This window comes from Passer montanus, unplaced genomic scaffold (genome assembly GCF_014805655.1).
Source record: "Passer montanus isolate IOZ18808 unplaced genomic scaffold, ASM1480565v1 scaffold31, whole genome shotgun sequence".
Taxonomy (NCBI): Eukaryota; Metazoa; Chordata; class Aves; order Passeriformes; family Passeridae; genus Passer; species Passer montanus.
The window spans coordinates 10939019-10964065 of record NW_024367819.1 but is presented as its reverse complement, the minus strand read 5'-3'; the positions used below and the strand labels follow the sequence as shown (position 1 = coordinate 10964065).

The following is a 25047-nucleotide window of genomic DNA, read 5'->3' as shown; positions in this document are numbered from 1 at the left end:
ACATCCTAATTGTCTCTTGGGTAACAAAAATCCACATAGGTCATAATTGAGGCCACCCCAATCAAGGAATATCTGATTCCTCACAACAGGATTACACCATCCATAGACAACTCCATCTCCGTTAGGGGAAGAAGACAAAATATCTGAATAACTTTTCAAAAGCAGAACAGAGCACCACAGATCTCTCCACAGAGGCCCCCTCCTAGTTTTGCAGCCATCACTCACCATTTTTGCAGATGGGACAGCACTGGTCAGGCTCATACACGGGGTCCACGCACTCGGTCTGGGGACAGGCTGACACCGTGCACAGCACCTCGCCATTGCCTTCACAGCGACACCTCTCACACGGGGAAACCTGAAACACAAACCCAGTCACCCTTTAACTCCACCACTTAACGCACTCCTGGAGTGTGCAGTGCCCCCCTTCTCATCTGAAATGTGCTTTCCTTCACATCTTTTTCCTCCCCACTCTAAAACAAATGGGTTTTGTGGCCTAAATAATGCAGAGACCAAGACTGGGCTCCTGCAAGATTACAGAACCACAGCAGGAAAAGAAAACCAAAACGAAACAGGTTCTCTGAACCTACACACTGAATGGGAAAGTCAGAGGGATGTTGAAAACAACAACAGTGACGACTCTTAATACAAATTAAACAAAAATTACCTTACTGAATTTCTAATGAACTTTCTGAAAATTAAGTTCATAATCTAGTTTAGTTCTATTAGATGTTCAAAAATAATTTCTAGGAAAAAAAAGTGTATATTAAGAAGAAAAGCTTTGCTAAATGAAGTTTGAAACTTCTTTTAATGGAAATCCTTACTGTAATTTTTTCAGGTTTGAAAGTATTTTGGTAGCAGGAAGTTACAATTTATTGAAAATTATATTTTTCAAAGAGAAGTCAGGAAAAAAACCCATCTTTTTGAATTCAGGTATTTCCCATAGGTTAATTGTTTCTGGACAATTCTTCTAGTACTTGTAACTTTCTGAAAGGAAGTTGAAATTCAAAGAAAAGGGTGAAGGAAAATACTGGTAATCCTTTATACCTAGTGAAATGTTACTGCGTTTGAAGAACTCTTACAGAATAGGAATACCATGAGATAGTTACTTGAAAGACCTACTTCAAAGAAATTAATTCCTAACAAAAGAGTAGCAAGACTCTCTTTAGTAAAAAATGGACTTTGACATGTCTGTATTTGCCACATGTACAATTCCAGCTGTTCCCCTCAGCATTCCTGACCAGGCACACCTCACTTGCATGGCTGATATCCTCACAAGATAGAGGAAAGCAAGGATGTGAAGAGCAATAAATGCTATACTGTAAATCTCATTGCTGCATTCCAAAAAACCACATGGGTTCCCATGCCCAGAACACCAGGATGAAAATGCAGCTGAACATTATTATTAGTGATCCTCTAAATCTATAATCTGTGCAGATTACTGATTTATTTAAGGAGGAGGTTGTTCTTTCTATGGACTGTTTTTCACTCCAGATTCCAGCTGATGCAGACAATCCCCCATTTCACTTCTCCAATAAGAGCAGAAAAAAATGAAATCTAAAAAAGAAAATAATTATTCGCTTTGAAGAATCACCCAGATGTCTAACTTGCAGATCATCTGCTTCTTCTCCCTATTTTTCAGGCAGCCTATCACTTCTTTTTCCTCAAATCCATTCTCTGCTTGCTTGCCTCTCACATCCTTCTCACTTCCAAAGTTCAAACATGCTGATGCTTGCAAAGCATCATCTCCAACTAAATGCTCATTCATGCTTTGCTACTTCCCTTCCCACCTGCCAAGGCTGTTATTCCCTTATGCACTCAGATTTCTTTCACGCCCTTCCCTCTGCTTAGAAAGCCTAAATAGGGTCTCCTGCTGTGTTGCTTTCTGCTTTATTACTATTATTTATTTCAGGTTTCCTTTGCTGGCTACTCACTTTGCATTTTCTCTTTGCTTTTCACTCTGCCAAGGATAACACCACACATATGTTTAGGAAATCCCACTCAGAGGCTGACAGTCCAGTGCAGAAAATCTTTACTGCAGACTTTGGGGCAACTTCGTCCTGTAATTGTTTTTAAACTGTCATATTCATTTCCAGATCTGGAGTGTCAGCAGATGAGGAGGTTTCTGATCCAATGCTCAGAGTTGAAAGGCTCAGGTATTTCAAGTAATCACTTGAAACACATGTGAACTTATGAGTGTCAGCAAACCTGAGCTCCTAAATATTAAGTCAATAACAAGAATCCCTCCTTCTAGTGTTATGTCTAGAAACAATACTTACCAAATTATAAAACATGGTCTTTAAGGAGGACTGATTTTCTTAATATTATTTTTAATATAAAATATTATACAATATATAATCCTACTTGAAAAAAGACACCAGCACTCAGTTCCAAGGATCAGGATCAACAAGGTGAACATACAGCTTTAAATCAAATTTAACATTTTTTGCCATGACTTGGAAAAGATAAAAAATTGCCAGCCATCAAAGTTGAATGAGATCAGTAACTACCACAACAGACATTCCTTAGTCCAAGTCACTGCTTAGTAGCTGTGTCATGCAACATTGGAGATGGTGTAAAAACTCGTGTATCTGATGACAATCAGGAAACAAGGCAACACACAGATGTTATTCCTAAAATCTCTCCTCTGTAAAATGTAAGCATATTCTAATTACATAGGTTTACTAGATTTCCAAATTTGACAAAGGCTGAAATTCTCAGAAAAATAAGTAATTTGTTATTGATTGAGAAACAAAACTGATCTAATTGTTCTCTAATAATGATGATTCAAGATACACATTTCTGTCCTATACAGCACGTACACCTGTAGACTACATCTGTCATGAACAGAGTGCACTGTTAATGTGATACTGCAGTAATGAAGACACTTCTAGTGTGATAGATCATGGGATTTCAGAGGAATACTTACAGCACACCCTTGATAAGTACTGTCATCTGTACACCCCACCAACCTGAGTAATGGCAGCAAGAAGGAGGGTCTCCATGAGCTTATTTCTACAAAGCTCTTTCAGGCATGCAAGTAAACCACAGTGGATGCTAAAATGGTGCCAGTGAGAGCCATTATTTGTTCATCCTTGGACTAAAATATAGCACATTGCTTTTTATTGATCATCAGGATACAGCAGAAACTGTAGAAAACCCCCACTTTCCATGCCTTAATGGCAGCTTAATACTTGGAGATATCACTAGAGAGAGAGACAATAAGACAGTGCCTGTATGTAACAGCAGCTAAATAAATCAGAATGAAAAGACCCATTTGGTCCTTCACTTCCCCTCTTTACTCATGCAATGCAAGTGCACTCCCTGCAGCGCAGGTCCCAGTGGCAGTCACTGCAAGGAGCATCTCACTTGTTCCTGTGGGGAATGACCAGCCCAGCAGCACTCACACTCAGCACTTCTGACATAACCAGGCTGGACTGGAAATAATATCAGTCTCTCTCTGGCAACTAATGATGCCACACCTCTGTGGTCTACAGATGAAGCTGTTAAGTCTGTAGCAGCAGCAGTTCTGCCTATGAAAGAACTGCAGGAAGACAACAATAGGCAACAGAAGCCTTGTGTATTCACCAGGCAGCTATAAAACCTGTAGAAAATAGACTACAGATGGCAAAAAACCCCTAGCTCTTTAGAATTGTTTAAAGGGAAGTTTATGAGCAGTGCCTGAGTTGCAGACACTGTAAAAGAGCAAATGAAATACTATGTAAAGTGCTACGTTTTCCATTAGTAGGGTGTGAAGAAAGCTGTAGCTTAGTAAGGGTAGTAGATCTATCCAGCAGCTTAATGTAAATTGTCATAATTAGGAAGAGACAAATCATTTGTAGTCCAAAATAATTTGAGCTTTCCCATACCAAATGTTCAACTTTAATAACAAACCAAAAAGACATCAAAACAAAACTAAAAAAAAGCTGGATTAATAACAGATATTCAGATCTACATTTGGTTCTTTAAGCTTTGAAAACTTATTAAAACTAAATTTAAAAAAAACAAAAAACCAAGCAAACAGTCATAATCCCAAATTTATTTTCTTTTGTGCTGGAATTTTTACTAATATTTTCTGCCACTGACATAACCCGCGAGAACATGAATGGGGTTACACTGACAGTAATAAACCTACCAGCCATGCTTTTACTCCCGGGCTTCAAAATACCACTCATCTTTCAAAACTCATTTGGGTTTGCTGACTCCCAGATTTTCAAGTAACTTACCCATAAAACAAATACCATTTGTGGTATCAAGGAAATTCTAAAAGACACAAATCAACAGATTTCAAAATCATAGGTCTTTTCCAAAACATTGCACTTCTGAAGATAATTCCTCATTCTTGTAAGACTTTATACATCAGCCTTCATTTTCAAATTTTACTTGGAATATTTGGGCCACATGCTTTAGAAAATCTTCAGCTTCAGTGCAGAACTTTAACACCCATTGCATTTCACCAAATAAAGATTTTGCTACCAGTTCCACTAATATGGATGTTGTGATCACACTGCTATTCTGCCCCACAATACCCACAAGTGACCAGAGTGGTGCTGATGGAAACAGCTTTATGAGACTTCATCCTTCCCCTATACCCAAGCTGTTTTTTGTGCTGATATCCATGTCCTCTTTGAAAACACAAAAACGCACGCATACGTGCACATGCAAGCAAAACCTGAAGGATGGACTGCAAATCAAAGAAGAAACACATCAAACCTCAAATTCCCTGGCACACTCAGCTTCTGGCTCCAGTCAGGGCAATTGTTTGCCATGCCAAGCCATATAGGAATTTTATATAAGTAGACTCAGAAACTTGCATGCATAATTGCACATCTATACATAAATGTTTGTACAAAAAATGTCACTTAAATGTTAGGAGGTCATCTTTTTCTTCCTTCAGTGATGTCTGGTACTCTTTGCCACAAACAGTAGGAGCAGACGCAGAGACAAATCACATCACTATCCATTTATAACTCCTTCCCTGACCTTAATCAAGAGACAGCATGTTAGTAACCTAAGACCACCAAGTTTAAACTAACAAAAATACCTTTGAAACTGTGCAGTTGCTTGCCTTTTACAACTGCTTCCACTGAGCAGTAGCAACCTGACTACATCTGCACCTTGTGTTGCCAGACAACTCCTCTGATTGCAGTGGCCTGGGCAAACAGCTGCATTTAGAGCTTGTGCTCACAATATTGGAACCAATGCTGAATCTCAACCAAAAAACAAGGTTCTCACATAGGAAAATAATCAGGCTGCAGTTCCACCATCTAATTGCATCAATAATTTTCCTTGCTTGTACTGAGCAGACATCCCTTCTCACTTGTGTTTCCAAAGCTGGGTAAAACAAAGCAGTAATGTTTCATTAGAGGAAGATATGAAGCCAAGGGCTAAAAGCTGAACTGAGTCAAAAAGAAAGCTGAAAACCAAAATCTTTTCAGGACATTTCTATAAATGTCACTGTTCCACAGTATTCTTACCAAGACTGTCAGTCATATTCAAATGTACCAGGGAACATTAAGGTTCTACGCTTGCTACAGGTTTAATACAGTATTTTAGGCTTGCTTTATAGCCATTAATACAATTTCACTACAGGAAAAGGCTAAGAAATGAAACTCTGTAGAAGAGAGTGAATGAAAAGCAGAGAGAAGCCTTTAAAACACTGACCTATGGAGAAGCTTCATCTTTTGGCCACCCCTCAAGAATTAAGTTTGCTGGGAAAGAAAGGATCTCACAAGCCATCGCTGAAAAGGTCACACCAACTAGCTGCTGTTAAGGTAGCTGCTCCCTCTTAAGTAGAAAACTTCCACCCTGAAGTTGAATGTAACCCTTTGAGGATTACATGGAAATAGGTAGAATGATACAATGTTTTCTGCCACACCTTGCAATTCACCAGTGCTCTGCACCTTACTGCCTGAGAAGAGCAAATGACAACACTCTTTCTTATTATGGAGAAAGTAGTTCTGCTGTGTTATTTATTTTCTCTTAAATTGACGAATATGGAAAGACATTATGAACCAAAGCTAAGTTTTCAGGAACATGCAAATACCAGAGAGCAAAGGTGACAACTTACTTTCAGCCTTCAAAAACACACTTTCTTTTTCTCTACCCTGGAGGGGCTCAGCTTCCAGAACCTTCAATTATATTTCATACTCCCCTCAATATATTCAGCATTAAATTCTTCAGTGTATTCAGAAATGGGTTTTGGAACAGCACTGTATCTAACAGTCACTCACAAGAAATTTCACAAGCCATTCTCAGAGCCTGTTCATAGGTCTCAATCACAACAAAATACTAAATGGAAAAAGACAAGGTAAACAACCAGAAAACTGGCCCCGACTCCAAAACTTTTGAGTGCATTGTAACATCCTGCATTTTCAATGATAACAACCTTGCACAGTAATGCTAAAAAGACCCTAGTCTGAAAGGATTTCCCTGAACATGAAGCTTTTCAAGTTCTTTCTTTAGGTATTACTGCAATCAAGTCTGAAAACTATGCTACTGTTAAAAAGAAGGCCTAGAGTCATCCACAGAAAGCAAACATTATGCAATCTTGGCAGTACTACTTAAATAGTTAATAAAAAAATAATAGTTAATAATAAAAAAAAGACATTTCAAAAAGAAGGGCAAACATTATGCAATCTTGGCAGTACTACTTAAATAGTTAATAAAAAATAATAGTTAATAATAAAAAAAGACATTTAAAAAAGAAGAGATCATCACAAACTGATTGCTAGGAATAGAAGTCAGCCCACAAAACCCTGCTTGATCCCTGCAAGGCAGAAGTTTAACAGTTAATGGTTAAATAGGGAAACAAATGTATTGCTGAAAATTCTCACAAAATCCATAACACCACTGAGTAGCATCCTTCCAAGCAGCATTTTTTACTGTAAATACCAAAGGAATTAATAAAGATCAGCACCCTCACTTAAAAATGTTAGACTACCATAGAGCAAGAAAGGTCATGTTTAAGGGGAATATTTTACAGGACTGCAGGAGTAATATTAACACAAAAATGTGAAGAGGAGGGGGAGACACAGAACACTCCCCGAGAAAACAGTTAAAGACCGTTAATACCACTTTAAACAAGAGAAAAAAAACCCAAAAAGACTTTTGGCTTCATTCCTTACCATGAACTCCTCCAGGGTCTGGTAGGTTTTCCCTCGGAACTCGCAGTAGTTCTTCCTCTCCTTGCACTGCGGGCAGCACTGCGTGGTGTCCACATGGATGCAGCGAGGGTGGAGCCTGGGGCACTCGGGCTGGATACATAGCGGGCCCTCCTCAGTGCACAGGCAGGGGCAGGCGGAGGGGCCCGGCGCAAACTTCTCCCCGATGGCATAGACGAAGCCGCTCTCGTCCACGCAGCCTTTCCCACGGTAGTCCGGGTAGGCGTACTCCTCCGGAGGCTCGGGAGTGACGCTCGCAACAGATGCTGGGAGAGAGGAATCTTCAGCCACCTGAGGTTCCTCAGGAGCAGCATCCCTCTGTTCTTGCACTTGAATGCTCCCAGATTTACTGCTTGTCCCCTGGCTGTTCCAAGCCTGCTTTTGCTTAGTCCAAGACTCCTTGTTCGAGTAGTTCCTGCTTCCTTTGCTCTTCCAGTCCCTGCTACCCTCCTCCCTCCCGCTCCTGCCGATCTCATTCATTTTCCCTGGACCTGTCTGGCTGTCCCTTGTAGACGTGTGATCTCTCTTTTCCTGGCTCGCCTTTATCTCCTGTTTGTCTTGAGCCTTGGCCAGTTTTTGTACGGGAACGGTGGAGCTACAGAGGGCAACCATGAGGCAGCAGGTTACGAGAAGAGAACTAGAGAAAGCTCCAATTGCCATTGCAGTAGAGCTGGGCATCACCTACTGCATCCCACAGGGGACACTGCATTCACATCGGAGGGAAGCGCTTCATAAAGCCACAGTCCCTAGGAAAAGAAGGATTAGGAATACTTCAGCTTCTGCACTTCTTCCCCCCCCCTCACCCCGCCTCGTCTCCACCGATGCAACATCTCAAACAATATGCAACCTGCCTCGGTAGTTTATGCAAAAGGCAAACAGCCTGCTGCTGCATCCCTCCTCCTCCTCCCCCGCTCTGCCAAGTCTTATAAATAGCAGGGCTCTGGACACGGACCGGGCGTCTTCGGCTCCGAGAGAGCCCCACGCAGAACTCCGGGGAGCCAGCGTTTGCAAAGGCAGGTGCAGGCAAAACTCAGAGCGCTTGGGGGGGGGGCGTTATTTTTAACTTTCAAATGACAACATGTGAAGAGGACGGACGCCCGATGAATTAAATGGAGCTCCCCAAAATCCAGCAGGGTCCGGAATAGAAATTACCCATCTGAGTGCTATTCACTGTCTGCACACACGATGATTTTCATTAACCTCTTATTCAGTCTGAAGTACGCTGGTTTGGGTTCTGTTTAAATACCTACCAGCGAGCACGTTTCTGTAATAGACAACTAAAACACACTAAAGCGAGCAAAGGCAAACTACCTCCCTTCCGAACTACCCAAACCAGCACACAACACCACCTCTTCCTCGCCCGTGTTCGAAAGACAAGACAGAGCCGCTCCGAGTTTCCGCAGCCGAGGCTCATTTAACCCACATCCTCCAGGAGTTCGGCAGCACTCCCGGCTCCTCTCCCTGAAACACGGCACGCCAAATCGGGGAAAAAGAACACCAAAACCCCCAAACCAAAATACGTACACTACTCCGGCCACGACACGCAATGCCGCTGCAGCCTCCCGGCACGACCCCAGCTCCGCGGTACCGCTCCCCAAAGCCATTTAAAAGCCTCTCTTTCTACCCGCCCGCCTACCCGGCCCTCGGCGACGGCACCGCGGGGCACCGCGCTCCGCCCGGGGGCAGGGGAGCCGCGGCTCCGCGCCGCCCGCCCAAACTTTCCGGAGGGCCGGGCAGCGCCGCCCGACCCCGGCCCGCTGGAGCTGTGAGGGAGCCGGGCCAGCCCCTTCCCCAGCCCGGCCGGCTCCCCGGTGGCCCGGCGCGACGCCTCCGTGCCTCCGTACCTGCGCCGGCGCCGCGCTCAGCCCCGGCGGCGGCTCGGGCGGGCGAGCGTCGCCCCGCGCCCGAGGGGACTCGGTGCCGCCGGGGGGCGGCAGTGCAGCGGCCCTGCCCGCCCTGCCGCCGCCGGAGGGTGTGCGGGGCGGGGGCCGCCCGCTCCTGCCGCCTGCTCCTGCCGCAGGAGCCGGCGAGCGGCTGGCGGGAGGGAGGGAAAGCGGGGCAAGGCGGGCGCGCTGGGGGCCGGCCCCGCCCGCCCGCGGCTGAAACTTTTGGCGGTGTTAGGGGCGTCGTTCGGGACGCGAGAGGCGCGCTCTCCCCGCGCTGCGGGAGCGGGCGGGCACCGCTGCGCACGCCTGCGGACCCGCCCCGGGCACGGGCAGGGGCGGCTGAGCAGCGTTTATTCGGGACGGGCGATCTGTGCCCGTCTGATGCTGCCCGCTCCGCAGCATCACGCAGTGCTGTGCGTTAGCGCTCCCCCGCCAGCCTGCTCTAGCAGCGAAGTGGTACGTGGTTTACTAGTTGAAATACCTCCTTCTGGTTTTGCATGGCTGGTGGACAGTTCTGAAGTTAAATATAGTTGCGTTATTCTCCTTTATATTTCTTTGACACAAAAAGAGAAAAAGGACAGCATGGTCTGTTATGAAATGACTGCTGCAGGAGCGTTGGGACAGAAATGCACGAGAATAGCTAGAGGTACTTTTGTTCAGGATCTAAGCAAGGGCTTGGAGCCCAAAAGGTTATTTATTTATGTATTTATTTATTTTTAAGCTGCATTAGATGACATATCAGTATAATCTTCTTTTCTGAATTTTGCTTTACAGATGTTCCAGAACAGTCCCAGCTGCACTAACCCTCTGCCACAGTAGCACTTCAACATCTGCTGTGCCCTACTCGTGACTAGGGCTGGATTTCACAACATATTTCACATTGTATCTGAAATTTTTAGGCTAGGTCTAATTTTCCGGTTTGTTTTGGTTTGATTTTTTTTTCCCCATTGAAATGGTATCACTGCAATATCGGTACTCAAGAGAGCAGTGAAAATCTGCTGGGTACTAATGTTTCATAGTTAAGTACCTTCATGAGTACCTGTTAATTGTGAGAACCCAAATACTTAAATTGCTCCCCAGGAGGATGCAGGTGCTAAACTCTTTTGGCTGCTGGGTTGTTACTATTAAAAAGTATTGACTCCTGTCTAATTTTAAAAATATTTCTCTTGAAATTGCCTCATGTCTTCTAGTAGGGTGTTCACCAGCTAAATAATTCTCCGAAACTTTAAAATACAAGACTTAAGTTTTGAAGGATGTGAAGCAGTCAAGTTTTTCCATAGGTTGCACTAATAAAATGAAATTCCGTATTGCTAGGGGATTTCTAGACAAATTCTTAAGGAGTTAAGATTGACTTTTCTTATTATATGACTAAAAATAAAGTATTTCCTTTCAAACTACCATCTCATTACCTCTGAGTAAAGAATTTAATCTTTGCCATGTGTAAACCTAAAAGATTTCATGCCTTATGGAATTTAAACCCTGACTTGGGGTGAGCAACCAGTACACCCCATTACTGATTGCAGAAGAACAACTTGAATGATGGACCTACCTTGGAGTTCAAAAGCCTGTGAGCATTGCTGTTCAGCAGCAGCTGCTTGTGGTGAGAGCAAGGCAGAAGAAAATAAGGGCCTTGGGACAGCAATGCTATGTCTGTGATAAAGAGCAGAGAGAAGCCAATTTATGGTTCTGACATTTTCATGTGTTCCCAGGTGAAACTTCGGAGCAAAATCTGAGATCTTCAGCATCCAGAGCTCTCTTTGTAGGAGCTATGCCTCTCCCAGCCCTGGTTACGTAGAACTGGGATCATCAGCTGGAGCTGATGGTTCAAAACACTAGGCTCTGTAGCGAGAAAGGCAGAGCCTCAGAGCAAGATTGTAACAACAAACTGCAGCTCATCCTACCCTACTGGGCAAAGTAAGAAGTAAACACCCTCCTTTATTTTTCAGACGGATTTCTCATTGAACTTCAGTCCCTGTTTATTCAGATTTGTAGGTATATTTAGTGATTAATTGTATCTGACATTAGAACCCTTGCAGAACTGACACCTGACCAGTTCATTAATGTCATAGAATCAAATTGCAATATGTTACAGTCCAAATGGTTAAATAACAGATATGTAAGAAATGTTTGGTGTTTTTTTCAGTGAAGTGAAGCCTGAACTAGGAGAGAGAATAATGAAAATCTGTCATCTGAAGGCAGCTTCTAACAATATTTTTAATGAGAAATTGTATACTTATACTGTATCATGTAAGGTCCTGGAGACTGAAATCCTGTTTATTCACAGAACAGTCTCAGCATAAAAATACAGCTCCAAGTTTCCCTACTCTGATCCCCCAAGTCAACAGTTGCAAGGAAAACTCTGTATCTGGATGAGGATCAAATTCTGAATCCCATTCAAGACTTCCCTTTTCTCTCGGTCTTGTCTGCATGATGAGAGCTTTGTATTAGCTTATTATTTAAGTAAGAGCTGTCATGTGCACAAAACAGTTCTCTCTGTTTTAGCTTAGTTTTACTAAGAATTAGCCTAATTTTATAGGATGTGGTTGAATGGAAAGCAAAAGGGAACTTGGTAGTTGAAATAATTCTTCTGTCAAGGAACAAGCTGATCATCTCCATTAGACCAGAGTCAAGACAGTGAGAGTGGACACCCATACTGAAGACAGCTGGCTATTAGTCAAACATAGTTAATTAAACATCTACTCATGACTGAAATTTTGATGAATATTTTTTAAGAGTGACCTTTTGTATGAACAAGAAGAATTGAAATGTAGGATCTTTTGCCAAGTTAAAATTGGTTCTCTAACTGGGTAATTACAACATAAACTCAAAACTTCACAGCTAGGCAGACATGTTCTGGACATCTGAGAGTACAGAAGAAAACCACTTTTAGCCTAATATATGGATAAAATCTGGGATATGCACGTACCCCAGTGCAGACATGCAGCCCTGCACTCCAGGGAGCCACCTGAAGCATCCAATCCCTTCACGTGTTCTCACACAGGGACTGTTTTATTGAAGGAAGTGTCATCTGCCTCTAGTGAGGAGATGGAGAAAGAAAAGAGAAGGCAACTCCATAGGACCTTGGAAAGCTGGGCAGGGGAAGCAGAAAAGGAGCCCCGGTGCAAGTGTGGAGTGGGTGTGGGTGTTGGAAAAGCCCACACAACAGCGAGGTTGGCTTTGGTGACAGCTACCTGCAGAGCTCAGGGGAGCACAGGGTGTGCTTAGGGCAGCAGTGCTGCAGCAGCAGTGTGCTGCAGTGCCCGTGTCCGTGCAGCAGCTCTCAAACTCTGGAAGGTGACAGGGGAGGAGATGTCCCCAAAGCATGACTCCTCTGGGAAAAGGGATGGTTGTGCGTTTTTATTTTGCTTTGTTTCATTATTCTTCCTAAAAGGAAGAGAGTTGTTATATGAAAGGTATTTTTTATTGTGGTGCTAAAGTGGCAGTTGTTCAGGCAGGTTGAAATCACAGCCTTGAAAAGGTGGCAATTTGTGCAATAGCATTAGCCCAGCCATATAAAATAAGGCCTTCAAATAGCAGTCAATCTGAAGACAGAAAGAGAGAGACAAAGCTGAAGCACATATTACTCTAACAAATCATGTGTATTTGAAAGGCTCAATTATAAATAAGCAGTTTAAACAACTCTTAAAAAATAAATAAAGAAAAGCAACCTTTCATAACTATTTTTAAAGTAGGTTACCTTTCATCTTTTCATTTTTATTTCTTGTTTTCTTTATGCCACTTGTCAAAGGACTCAAGACAAATTCCTATTAATTCTTTTTTTTAACTTTTCTGATGCCTCTTTAGTTCTGATAAGTAATTATTGAAGAAGTATTACACAATATTGCACAAATTGTATTTATAATTGTCTTCATTAGTTTTTCACAAATATTGATATGTTATAATATTATTTTTCTGCTTAGTGTTAATGAAAACTGAATGCCCCCCCCCCGGTCATTTAGAATGTAGGATCTTCAATACTCTCCTACACTTCTGTAAGTCACAGTTTGCATGCTGGGAAATAAATGATAATGAATTTTTGGCTTAAGTTTTGCTTATTACCTGTAATAAATACACACACACACAAAAGCTCTGTAGACCAAGGAGAGATTTAAACTTTAAAAGTCATAGGTTTATAAAACATCTTTTAAACAAGATTTTTGCCGCTACTGGTTTATATTCTAGGAACTCCCCTTTAGCTTATGATTTGTCTCATTATTAGGAAAAATATAAATCTAATGCTGTGCTGGTTTTGACTGGGGTGCTGTTAATTTTCTTCACAGTAGGTGGTTTTTATTTCTACTGAAAACTGTTGATTATTCAGGGAAGTTTTCATTGTGGTTGAGCAGTGCTTGCACACAGCCAAGACCTTTTCTGGCTCTCACCCCACCCCACCAGCAAGGAGGCCGGGGGTTCACAAGAGGTTGGGAGGGGACACAGCCAGATCAGCTGATCCCAGCTGGCCCCATACCATACTATGGGGCATCATGGCTGGGGTGTAAAGCTGGGGGAAGAATAATGAAGAGTGGTGAAGAATAAGTCTGGGGTGATGGTGTTTGACTTCCCAAGTCAGCATCACGTGTGATGGAGTGGGGATGGCTGAACACCTGCCTGCCCATGGGAAGGGGTGAATGAATTCCTTGTTTTGCTTTGCTTATGTGTGCTGCTTTTGCTTTACCTATTGAACTTTGTCTCTACCCATGAATTTTATCACTTTTACTTTTCCAATTCTCCTCACCACACCACCAGTGAGTGAAGAAGAACTGTGTGGGGCTGGGATTACATCTGGAGTTAAACCATGACAAATATAAATAAAATACTTAATTTAATGTAAAATATCCTAATGAAAGGTATCTATAATGGAAGCTTGTTTCAAAATGTTGGAAAGAAGACTGATTTTGTTTAAAAAAAAATCTCTAAAAATCTGTCTTTGAAAATATAAATTTCTTTGCCCCGCAAGTTCTGCAGAGATTTTGATGCACATATTTTGCCTTAAAGGGAAGTAGGGGTTGCCTTTTTGTATATGAGATGTCTACAAGTTCCAATACTTTTAATAATTTTTCTATTTTCACATGACTGTTGCATCTCTAATAGAGATTTTGGCAATATAAACTTCAGAAAATTGTTATTACCATGTTAATGATAATAGTTATGTAATATTTAAAATTGCATGGTGAAACCTTTGGAGAGCAAGGAGGATTCAATTCAGGACCTGCGAATATGGGCTAATTCTGAGAAAAAAATAATTTTCTATTCAAAGTGAAGTGTTTTGTGCTTATAATTATAGGACGTAAGAAACATTGTTAAATGCATTTTGATGCCCATATTTTCACCATAATTTCAGTAGCCTAGGGTAAATGGATGTTAATCATGGCTCAGAAGTTTTTTTTTAATAATTTGTGTCATTTTGCTCAGAGAGATAAAATATTTTTGCATGTATGTGCACATGGACATGAACAAAATAATATGAAACATTTAAATACACAATGTTTTCTAAAAAGAATTCTTAATATTCTACCTTGTTCTTCTATTTTGCAAAGCAAAAGGATGCACTACCAATGTTTTCAGTTTTTATATTGTCATTGTTTTGGAAAAGCAAACAAAATGTTTCTTAGGCTTGTGTTTAGGTTTCTTCACAGACAATCTAAAATTTAGCTAAAATTACAGATAATTATTACTTTTTATTATTTATGATTAAATTATTGTTTTATTTATTTATAATATTTAAATTTATCTAGATATATTTTTGTTTACAGTAAAGTTCTTCAATAAAGGCAATATCAGCTTTCAAAAGGTTTATAAAAATTTGGTTCCTATATTGTTTTACATTTTAAGTAAATAGATCTCATCCTTCCGTTGTTCTTTAGTATTATTGGAGAAAAACAACGCCCTACAATCAAAAACCCAGCTTTGTTCTTTCTCCAGTTCTCTCAGTATCTCTTGACTTTTATTGTATTAAACATTGACCTAAATTCAATGAACAAATGGAGTTGGGGAAAAAAAAACAACAAAACCAACCAACTTATCTACCGTACAGGAAGATAGGGAAAAATAGAAATTATTATTGGCAAAATTGATTTAGCATTGTAACTCACACTAATATTTATTTCCATTCTCTAACTTTCTTTGGAACTTCAGTAACATGAATTTTACTGTTTAGTATTTGTTTTCTGTTGAACTATTTGAAAAACAACATAGGTGTTTTCTGAAATATGTATGTATGTAAAATGAAAATGTGCCTAAACACATTGCTGTTATTTTAATACTCAGTTAATATTGTTGGTTTAGAGTAAAGCCATCTATTATAGGGTTGTTAGTTATAAACTCTTTTCTCCTACCAAGACAAATCCTTAAAAACAATGAAATTATTTCCTATATCAAGAATTGGAAAGATAAGGAATTCACAATATCTGTGCAAAAGCTTCCCTTCTCTCCATAGTTTATAGGATTAGAGTACAACATACAGGCACTTGATCCTGTAGAATAAAAAAAAAATTCCAAAATCTTAACAGTCTGAAGACTCAGAGAACCATCATGGAGCTTAAGTGATATTCTCCAAAACTTACTGAGCATAAACCTCTAGACACAAAGGCCTCAGTGATATACTTTCCAGAATATGTCTTCAAACTTTTCCTATTCTTTGCCCTCTTTTTTTTTTCTCATTATTACTATCCAGTTTGTAAAAATTGAATGACACTTCATGCATAATGCATACACATCTTATCCTACTGCCTTATTTTTTTGAACCTGCTGTCCAAGCTCAACCAAACATGAAGGCGGAATTGCTTTCCCCAAGTTTCACCAAAAGAGGTGAATTGATAGCAAAGAGCAGGATTACACTGATTGTCAAAGATGTGCCTTGTTGTACCCACGAGTGACTTCACAGGAGATGGTACCCGTGGAAGTGCCCAGTCTACTCTGGGCATGCTGAGTTAGCACCTTGGATGCTGGAGTTAATGGATTTTAAATTACCAATCTATAACAAAATCCTGCTAATTACTGTGTTCAAATGCTTTTGCTTTCCTGTCATTATCCTTCCCTACATTACTGTAGAAGTCCCTGCGTCCCTTAGCAAGTTACTACGATACTGCACCAGGTGAGCAATGGATTATTTTGTTGCTCTTCTTAAATTACAGGCCCGATGAAGCCTTTAAATTAATACATATACATTTGATAATGTCATCATTTTAAAAGCTGGGTAAATTATGATTTGTAACATATTGAAAGTTTCATGAATTGCAGATTCCCAAGTGTTCTGTCCTTAGATCTAATTACTGGAGATGATTACATTCAGGACATTCTGAAATCACAGGGGCTGGTGATACAGTTTTCTCTCTAATGAGAGGAGTTACATGGGTCAAAATTCATAATTTAGGTTTCAAACTGACAGAGCAGAGCAAAAAAAGAGTAGACAATATTTGGGCTAGAACTTGAATTAGGAAACAGACAAACAGAAGGTGTATTAATTGCTGTGTTTGGACTAAGAATATGGACACTTCAGATGCAAACTGGATGTCCATATCTAGGCACTACACAAATGCTAAAAACATTGGTTGGGATCCCTAGAATTGTACAGCCTTCATTGACCAAGAAAGAAGGAAAAGGACAGAAATGATTGGCCTGAAGTCACAGCAAGTGTGGGCTGAAAAGTTTAGATAAAACTGCTTCTCTCTCGTCTTCTCTTTCTATTTCATCTTTACCTGTCCATGTTGCCTCTCTTCCCTGGTAGAATATTGACTGCACTTCTGCATAGCTGGGGCACTACATCCCTTATATATGTACAAAAATTTAGCTCATTTGTGCAAAAATCTTGCTGCTTTGTTTGGTTGTTACCATCAGGCCTTGATGTACTTGTCCTTAGGTCAAGTGTAGCAAGGTGGGTACCCCAGAACCATGGTATAAAGTTTAATATGAAATAAATTGAAGTATTCTGTAATTGCAGTAATGAATGCAAGCTTTTCATGCTAGTTGAATTTACTATTTGTTGGAAGAAGATAACAGGGGAAAACACAATGTCCCTTACTACTCACTATAGTACTGCTTGAGAGTTATTACAGACAGGACTTGGTAAGTAACTGACTTTTCAGATTAGGTCTTTGCCAAATCAGTGAAGAAACTGACAGCCTAGATGCTCACAAAAACTCCCCTGTGACACACTAGTGACAGTGAATCAAGGACCAAAAACCAGATAGAATCCCAAGTTTCTTCCATCCCCCACCTGAGTCTGTTTAACCCCATAGTCCTACCTTCCCTAACCACCAGGCTGCTGGCAATTAATTACTCACTTTATACTGCTCTGCATTAAATAGTTTCCTGGAGAAAGACTGACCAAGACTCAGTCATCCCCACTGTCAAGGCAACCAACTTCAGCATGAAAAGGTGAGCAAACCTCATTTAATGCCCATCTGCAGCTCTGCTCAGAGTTTAGAGACAGATAGATTCTACATGTGATCCTAAAGGTCTTTTCCAAACTTAGTAATTCTGTGATTCTATGTGTTTTCTTCTAATAATTCTAACACTAATCAGAAAATATTCTGTAAGCAGGACCCAAATAAATTTTCATGTGAACAGACCTTGTGCTCTAATTGTCAGTCCCTACTTTGGCATTGCTTGTTCTTCAGTTTGGTTTTACAGCAGAAACCATAGACCAAGAACTGACAAAAAAGTTTGGCTAGGAAAAAAAAAAAAAAAAAAGAATTTGAATCTTCCTCTAGGGGTAAAATGGTTGTTGGAGAAATATAAAGATATTAAATCAGCCATGAATTGGATTGCCTGAGTCAACCATCTCCAACTTGGTAATCCTCACAGTATTAAACTCTTGCCTTTAAAGGCTTTCAAAATTCATCCTTCCTTCCCCCCTGCATTGAAATTAATGCAGATTTAACACAATTACTGATTTCTAAAGCAGATTCTGGCTGCTGACCCAATGCAGTAATTCCATGCAAAGCTATATCTCAGCTTCTGCCTGAGATCAGCAGCAGCAGTACCAGAAGAAGAGAAGGAAGATCAATGCATTTGGTACCTTCAAGACTCGGGAAGGATTTGGCTGGCTAGGACTTTTGACAGGCCAAGCAAATAGCTACAAAAACAAGGAGCCTGATTGTTGAAGATCCTCACCCTCTGGGTAGCAGCCTGCTCTGAAGAATCATGGAATCACAGAACAGCCTCACCTTGGAAGGGACCTAAAGATCATTTAGTTCCAACGCCCCTGCTGTGAGCAGGGACATCTGTCCCAAAGAAAAGAAAACAATAAAATATCACAGTTTTCTTTTATTTCACTGTAGGCTAAAAATATTTTTGCCATTCCTATATTTAAAAACAGTCTCAAAAGTCCATGTAAAAAATACTTCCGAAAAGGTTTTGCTTAATAGCAGTTTAACTGATAACATATGCTAATTTTGCAAGTAGTCAAGGTGTATAACTTGGCACATGACAAAAAAACCACTCACGATATGGTGGAAAACAATATGTCCATACCCTCTTGAGAAATCAGAAGTGGCGTGGCAATTGGTTTACAGAAGAAACAAATAAATGTCCAGGACTTCTGAAAATCTAGCCTTTAGCATGCCCTATAAGCACTGTCTTGCTTTTTACCTCAGTTTCTAACCACCATTGAACCCTCATCATCATTGTCGCCAAAATAGCTACCTGCTGAGAAAGTAATCTAGGTGTTGACATTGAAATGAACTTTGTTTTGCTAGCTGTTTGATTTCTGAAATAGGTTCATTTTTGCTCCATGTCATCTTTTCCTTTCTTTTCTTCCACTTAAGTTCCTTTTCCCTGATAGATTCAAGAATAGGTGTTTATGTGCACATATACAATTTTCTTTTACTATTGGAATGAATTCTATATATTTCATTCAAAAAAGTAATTTTTGGTTTACACCAGTAGCTACTATGTAAAGAACATTCAAGGAACTAGGAGCCTTGGTTATTCCTGAGTGGTAATGCTGCCATACTCTTCATAATATGCCGGACAGTCCATTGGAGTTTCCATTTTCCTCCTGTATCTTTTGGAATCAATCACTTCCAGTTGTGAGGGTGTTTTGTTTTGGGGTTTATTTGGTTGGTTGGTTTGTTTTTCTAAATTAAGGAGAGCAACAATCGATATGAGTTGAAGCCACAAAAGGAGATGCCTTTGCTATTACTCCATCAACCCTAGCTTGGGCCTTCGGAGAGATCCTTACATAGCAGCTTGCAGCTACCCCAAGCAGTCATATTTCTCTCTGTAAATTAAATTTCTTTAAAAAGTCTCATTTTATCCTGAGGCTGAAATTCTGTTCCAGTAAATTCTGATCTACAGAGACATCTACTTCCCATTGAAGTTGATGAGAGCTGCAGGTGACCGGTGCCTCTATAGCTCAGACCCTTAGGCTGGATTTCTCCCAGAGTACGAATATGTTATTAATAAGAGCTAGCTATCTTTGGCTGAAAGCCTGGTGAAAAACACTTTTGTGCTTTAAACAGAAGTGAGATGGTTGATTATGGCACAAACTCTCAAGTCTCCTTGAAAGTTTTTCTTGAGTTTATTTTAAAACAATTTTTTTTTTAAGCCAAGCCTTAAGTAAGAAGTAAATATAAGAGCAGGCTCCCAGAACTTTTCTACTTTTTTGGTTAAACAGAATGGAATGAGATAAATGGGAAAAAAGCAACCTTCTTCTATCACCAATACTTTTTTTGTTTTCATTTGGGATTAATTTTTCTTTAGAAAGATAGAGGTTATAACTGATTTTGGAAAAAGAAAATATCAAGTTCACCTGAGGTTTTAAACAAACAGTTCCTGCTGTTAAACAAATCCACAGTGATTTGTAGATGGAAGAAAAATCCCTGAAGCAGAGGCAAAAAATCCAGTAGTAGTTCACTGGATCTGTATCTAGGCTCTTGCTTTGGTACTAATGGGATTTCTTTGATATGTTGACTCAGGCTTTTGATAGAGACAAGATTTAGCGTGAAAATGTTCACAGCTTCCTTTACTGCCTTAGTTCATATGTTTGGTTTCCAAGTTTTGTGTTTACATTGTTTTTTAGAGTCTACATTGCACAGATCACATCTGTAATTTAATTTATCTGGGTTTTTTTGTTCTGCAGTGCTCAGAGAAAAAGAGAAAAGAGAAAATTACTCTGTTTTGATATGTACCTGACAGAGATTAATTTGCCAGTAGGTCGGGTTGAAATGAAAGAATAACTTTTTGCCCTTATTCTTAGCAACTCAAGATTGCTGAACACACCACATGATGAAAGAAAATGCATGGACAGCTATTAGTGTTTTCACTTGCTACCTGGCATCTGGACAATCGAGGGCTCTTGAATTGTTAGAAATGTTTTGTTGGTTGTTTGTTGATCTATGGCACTTGGGTCCCCCAATCCTACTTCATCTAAAACAGAGGTTTCAGCAAGTGATTTGGGAAGAAACCTGCTTCAGATTATGCATGAAGCTCTTGCCTAGTGTGGAGAAATTGAGTTTTGTGCTGGTGTGGGGAATCCTCAGTCCCCAGGTTAATTGATACAATTGCTGGAAAGGGCTGTCAAAGGCAAACAGTCAAACACATCAAGCCTGCAGGAATCTGATGACAAGCCTCGGGTCAAATCTCTCAGCACAGATACATGCCATATTTTCTCAATTGCATTGACACTGCATCGTGGTGGGAAAGAAGCAGTAATGAAGGCAAAGCTGGAGCATCACAACTTGGATTTTTTGTACTCAGAATAGAACTAGTATAAAGAAATAATTAATTCTTTTACCTCAAGTCATCTAAGAGGAATTTGGAAAATAGACCTGAAAACGTCGTCCCAGAATTGTATATTTTAAACGTTAAAACTAAACCAAGTCCCTCAATTCCCAAAAGGCCAAAACAAAAAATCCTCTGCCTTCCTCTGATCTTTTCCCTCCCCGCACAATAAAGCCTCACTGGACAGGAAAATAAAAGATGTCTCAACTCAGCTGTAGAATTGCTCTGGCAATGCTGCAAGTGGCCTGCCTGAGAGGAAGACAGGGAAGTGAGAAGACAGCAGAGGACCAGAGGCCAGGTTTAACTGGGAGGGTTGGGCTGGAACATCATGACACTCTGTTTGCAAAATCCTTTGATTTTTGACAAGTATGTAAATTCAGATAAAAGTATGGTTAGAAAGTTTAATGAAGTAACCCAGTCTTCTGGTTTACTGTCTCTATTTAAAGTTTTCTTTGAGACCATCACACCATGAAAGGCAGAATATGGAAGGATGTGTTCAGGAGGGAGAATACATATGAGAAAAATTTCTGTGGTGTTTCTGGATCGCTGATGTATAAAAAGTAAAGTGATTTTCAATTATTTTTAAGAAGTAGGAACTTGGATTGTGATCAAATTAAATAATTCATATTAAATTTTGTTTGATGGTGAAGAGCTACATAGCATTCCAGAATATCTGGTTTTCATTCTCAAAAGCCACAATTCACTCTCAGTGCTGCATTTTCATATTGTCCAAACCTACATCTATGATTTATAGATATCAACATTCTCTCTCGCTATCAAGGATTATTTACTTAAGTGTGGACAGAGCTCATGAATAGAGGTTCACCTAATGGGACTAACTCACTTGCAACTTGTATGGACAGTAAAGGATAAACATGAAGATTTCCTGCATCCTTTGCAATTGCCACAACCCTTGAGTGAAAGCTATTTTAGTGTCACCCAAATACCTTCTGATGAAAATCCCAGTGAAGCAGCTACAGTTCCACGGCTGTATTCAGTCAGATTCAATCAATCAGAACCATTTGACAAAACATCTTATTAAAAAGTCTTCATCTGGCAGAGTGCAGAACTCTATTGCAAGGCTTTCATTTGTGGTAGGAAAGAATTTCCTCAGTTTCTTGCTCAAGATGATAGACTTTTTCTCCTTCCCTGGGTGTTTTTCTCTGAGTGCCTGGATTTAGCTGTAATACTGATTTTATTTGACTGCTTAGCCAGATTTACTCCTGTGTGTGCATAAAGTAAGAAGAGAATGAAACTTCCCATCTTTCCCATTTTATACCATACAGCCTTCCCCTGCACAGTGTCCCAAATGTAGGTACAACCCAAGAGTGCATGTGTGTTCTTGGTACTGACCATAACAGGGTAACCCCACAGTATATTCTATTCCTTAATTCCCCGCCCTCGTAAATAATATATTTTAGTTTTGCAGTGGAAATAGAAACCTAGGCATCTTTTTGAAACAAACTACATCAGAAACTTTTGGAGGAAATGAGGTCATAACAGGAAAGCTAATTTATTTTTTTGTGTGTGTCTGTTCACTGTGAAAGAATCTTTTTTTAAAGGGACACATCAGAGGTTGCATCTCAAACAAATTCTTGTTTCAGAACAAAGTTGATATGAAGTATAGGAACCATTTTTCATTCAGACATGAGTTTTTGTCTAATACTGAACTTCAATAGTAATGTGCAGTTTCTCACATCAGCCTTCATATCAGAAGATTGTACTGCTAACTCTAAGGGTTGCATGGAGTCCCAGAGATATCACTTACCAGAAAAACCTGACATGATGTGAAAATCTGTAGAAGAAAATCCGAATAATGTACTGGCTAAACTAATACTGAAGAACAAAAATAGTATGCATATAAGAAAAATAATACACTGTGGGAGAGTCAAGCAAGATGTTTATGCCCCACAAATCTGTTGGTATTGTTTGAGGAAACTGAGAAGGGTGTAGATGAATATGATACTCATTTACATGGGTGAAGGCTTTAAAAGTCTTTTCCAAAAGACTTGAATTTACATGGGTAAAAAGGAAGGCATTCTCTTGAACTAATAATGGACTAAAGCATAGGACAAAAATTAAAAGAATAAAAGCCATGAATAAAGCATTAGTTTTCAAAATGGAAAGAACAAGATATTTATGCTGTGGTATCTTCACTCTAGTGCATTCAAAAATGATCTAGAAAGTGATTGGATAAAAAGAAAGTGTTGTGAAGGGCAAAAAGAGAAACTGATCGAAAACCATTGCAGAGGATTTCTTATAATAAAAAGATTACCAATAAAAAACCAGAATAAACTCTGTTTTAGTAAAGGAAAGTAATGAGGGGAAAAAAATCCAGAAGGTCCCTAGTGATGAGCTGTAAAGCAGCTGCTACCACTCAGGAAAAAGATTTTGGAGTTATAATTTATAGATCTATGGCAATATCAGGTTGATGCTAATCAAACAGGGATGAGGGTGTTAGGCATCCTCTTGAAAAATATAGAGAACTGCCATACAGGCAGTTTTGATTCCTATCATCTCCTAATGAATGTGGTTGACTGGGAAAAGGAACAGAAAAATGTGACAAGCAGGAACCATCTGCTCAATCAACAAGGAGAAACTCTACATACCAACACTCCTCAACTTATAAAAGACACAACTTGAGAAAACATGATAGTCAGAAGAAACATAAAGAAGTTGAATATAGAATGATGATTCAATTTTATCATAATATCAGAACTAGAAGGAAGAAAATGAATACTTTGACCATGCATTCTGTATAGATAAACAGTGAAATTGATGGTCAAAATATCTTGTTGATGGAATGGGTTCAGGAAACAAACTCTCTTAGACAGATGCACAACTATGAAGTCTGCTGGCTCTACTGGCCCCTTGTTGATAACTGCTGTCCCGTTTCAGAGGGAAAATATCCAAATTCGGAGTTTTAATCTAGCACACAACAGCTGGTTTTGCAACTTTTAATGCACTGTCCAGGAATTGTGCATCCTCATCTCCTTCAGAAGATCAGTGAAGTGGTCCAAGAATTATTCTACATGTTTTCAACTTTTTTCCCCAAAAGTACCTAGTTCCTCTGAAGTTAATCTTATGTTCTGAGTGGTGGGAGATTTCTGGTTTCAATGCAATTTCTGGTAAAATGCAGTACTTCACCTCCAATTTTCTTCAATATACGGTCTTGTCATATTTCCCATGATCAATGATTTTAGGATTGTCTCAGACAGGCTTACAGTGTTCAGCCATGTAATAATGTCTGTCATTGTGCTGGGAGAAAAGGGTGAAAACTGAAAGATTTGTCAAGGAGCAGAGAATTGTTACATTCAAAGTGACCTTGCAGCTGGGAATGCTAGAAATGTTAGTATGGGAGAATTCCATTTACTATGCCTAGTGTTGCCTGTTTTAGAAGAATAATTCCCATGGACAACACACTCTCAGACATGCCCAAAGCCTTTAGTTCCAGTGAGGCAGGCAGTGAACCCCCGGCCTCTGTGGGATGAGCTAAGACAAACAGAGCCCGTGTCCCTGTGTGTCTGCTGCCCAGTGTTGTTAGTGAGGTCACCACATGAATCTACTCTTTACATTTCAGCTCTAGTTTGGTGGTTGCCCTTGGTTACCTGGATGTGTCAATTCACACATTATGCAATTTTTCTAACCATTTTTGAAGCTAGACTACTGTTTCTGACCAACTTTGGCCCTAGCTAAATCTGGAGAGACCATATGTCCAATAAGAAAAATGATATACCTTTTAGGACTGATTTTCCTAAATATAGGAAAGAAAAAATCCCAAAGTGGAACGGAACAAAAAAATACAATTAAAACCTTAAAGAGTTAGGGGACTTTGATAATGCAGAGTCATTGCATATTAAAATTCCATACCTAGATGCAATCAATATATATTAAATGTGTTACATAAGGTATATGTGATACATAAGGTATCATTGTCCTCAACCAGGACAATGATAAAGATTGTGTAGTGCTGAAAACAATTACATATATTGTAAGTATAGAATATTAAATAGTAGTAGAACTGACTTATTATCAGTGGTAATTATTTGGATATATTTTAAAAGAAAAAGTAATGAAGATACTTAAATTTTTGACATTACAATGGCATTATTTTAGACTACTTGTTGGAACAATAAGAATTTACAAAGGTGAAATTTAATCCCAAGCAACAAAGAACCTGGTAAATTTGTATCTGACAATGATCCACCCTGTTACCACAGTTAAAAAACCAAAATATTCCCTACACAACATTTAGATTCAAAAAAGAGAATTACATA

At 39.8% G+C, this 25047-nt stretch overlaps 1 protein-coding gene across 1 annotated transcript in view; it reads right to left on the bottom strand.

Moving 5' to 3' along the window:
• VWC2 (von Willebrand factor C domain containing 2) overlaps nt 1-9063 on the bottom strand; it is a 55179-nt gene extending 46116 nt beyond the window's left edge. Inside the window, exons 1-3 of the mRNA XM_039714793.1 lie at nt 9005-9063; nt 7125-7906; nt 226-355 (exon numbers count right to left, since the gene is read on the bottom strand). Of these exons, the coding sequence (XP_039570727.1) occupies nt 226-355; nt 7125-7838 (844 nt within the window). The 5' untranslated portion in view covers nt 7839-7906; nt 9005-9063. The remainder of the gene's footprint in view (nt 1-225; nt 356-7124; nt 7907-9004) is intronic.
• Between the last annotated feature and the right edge of the window lie 15984 nt (nt 9064-25047).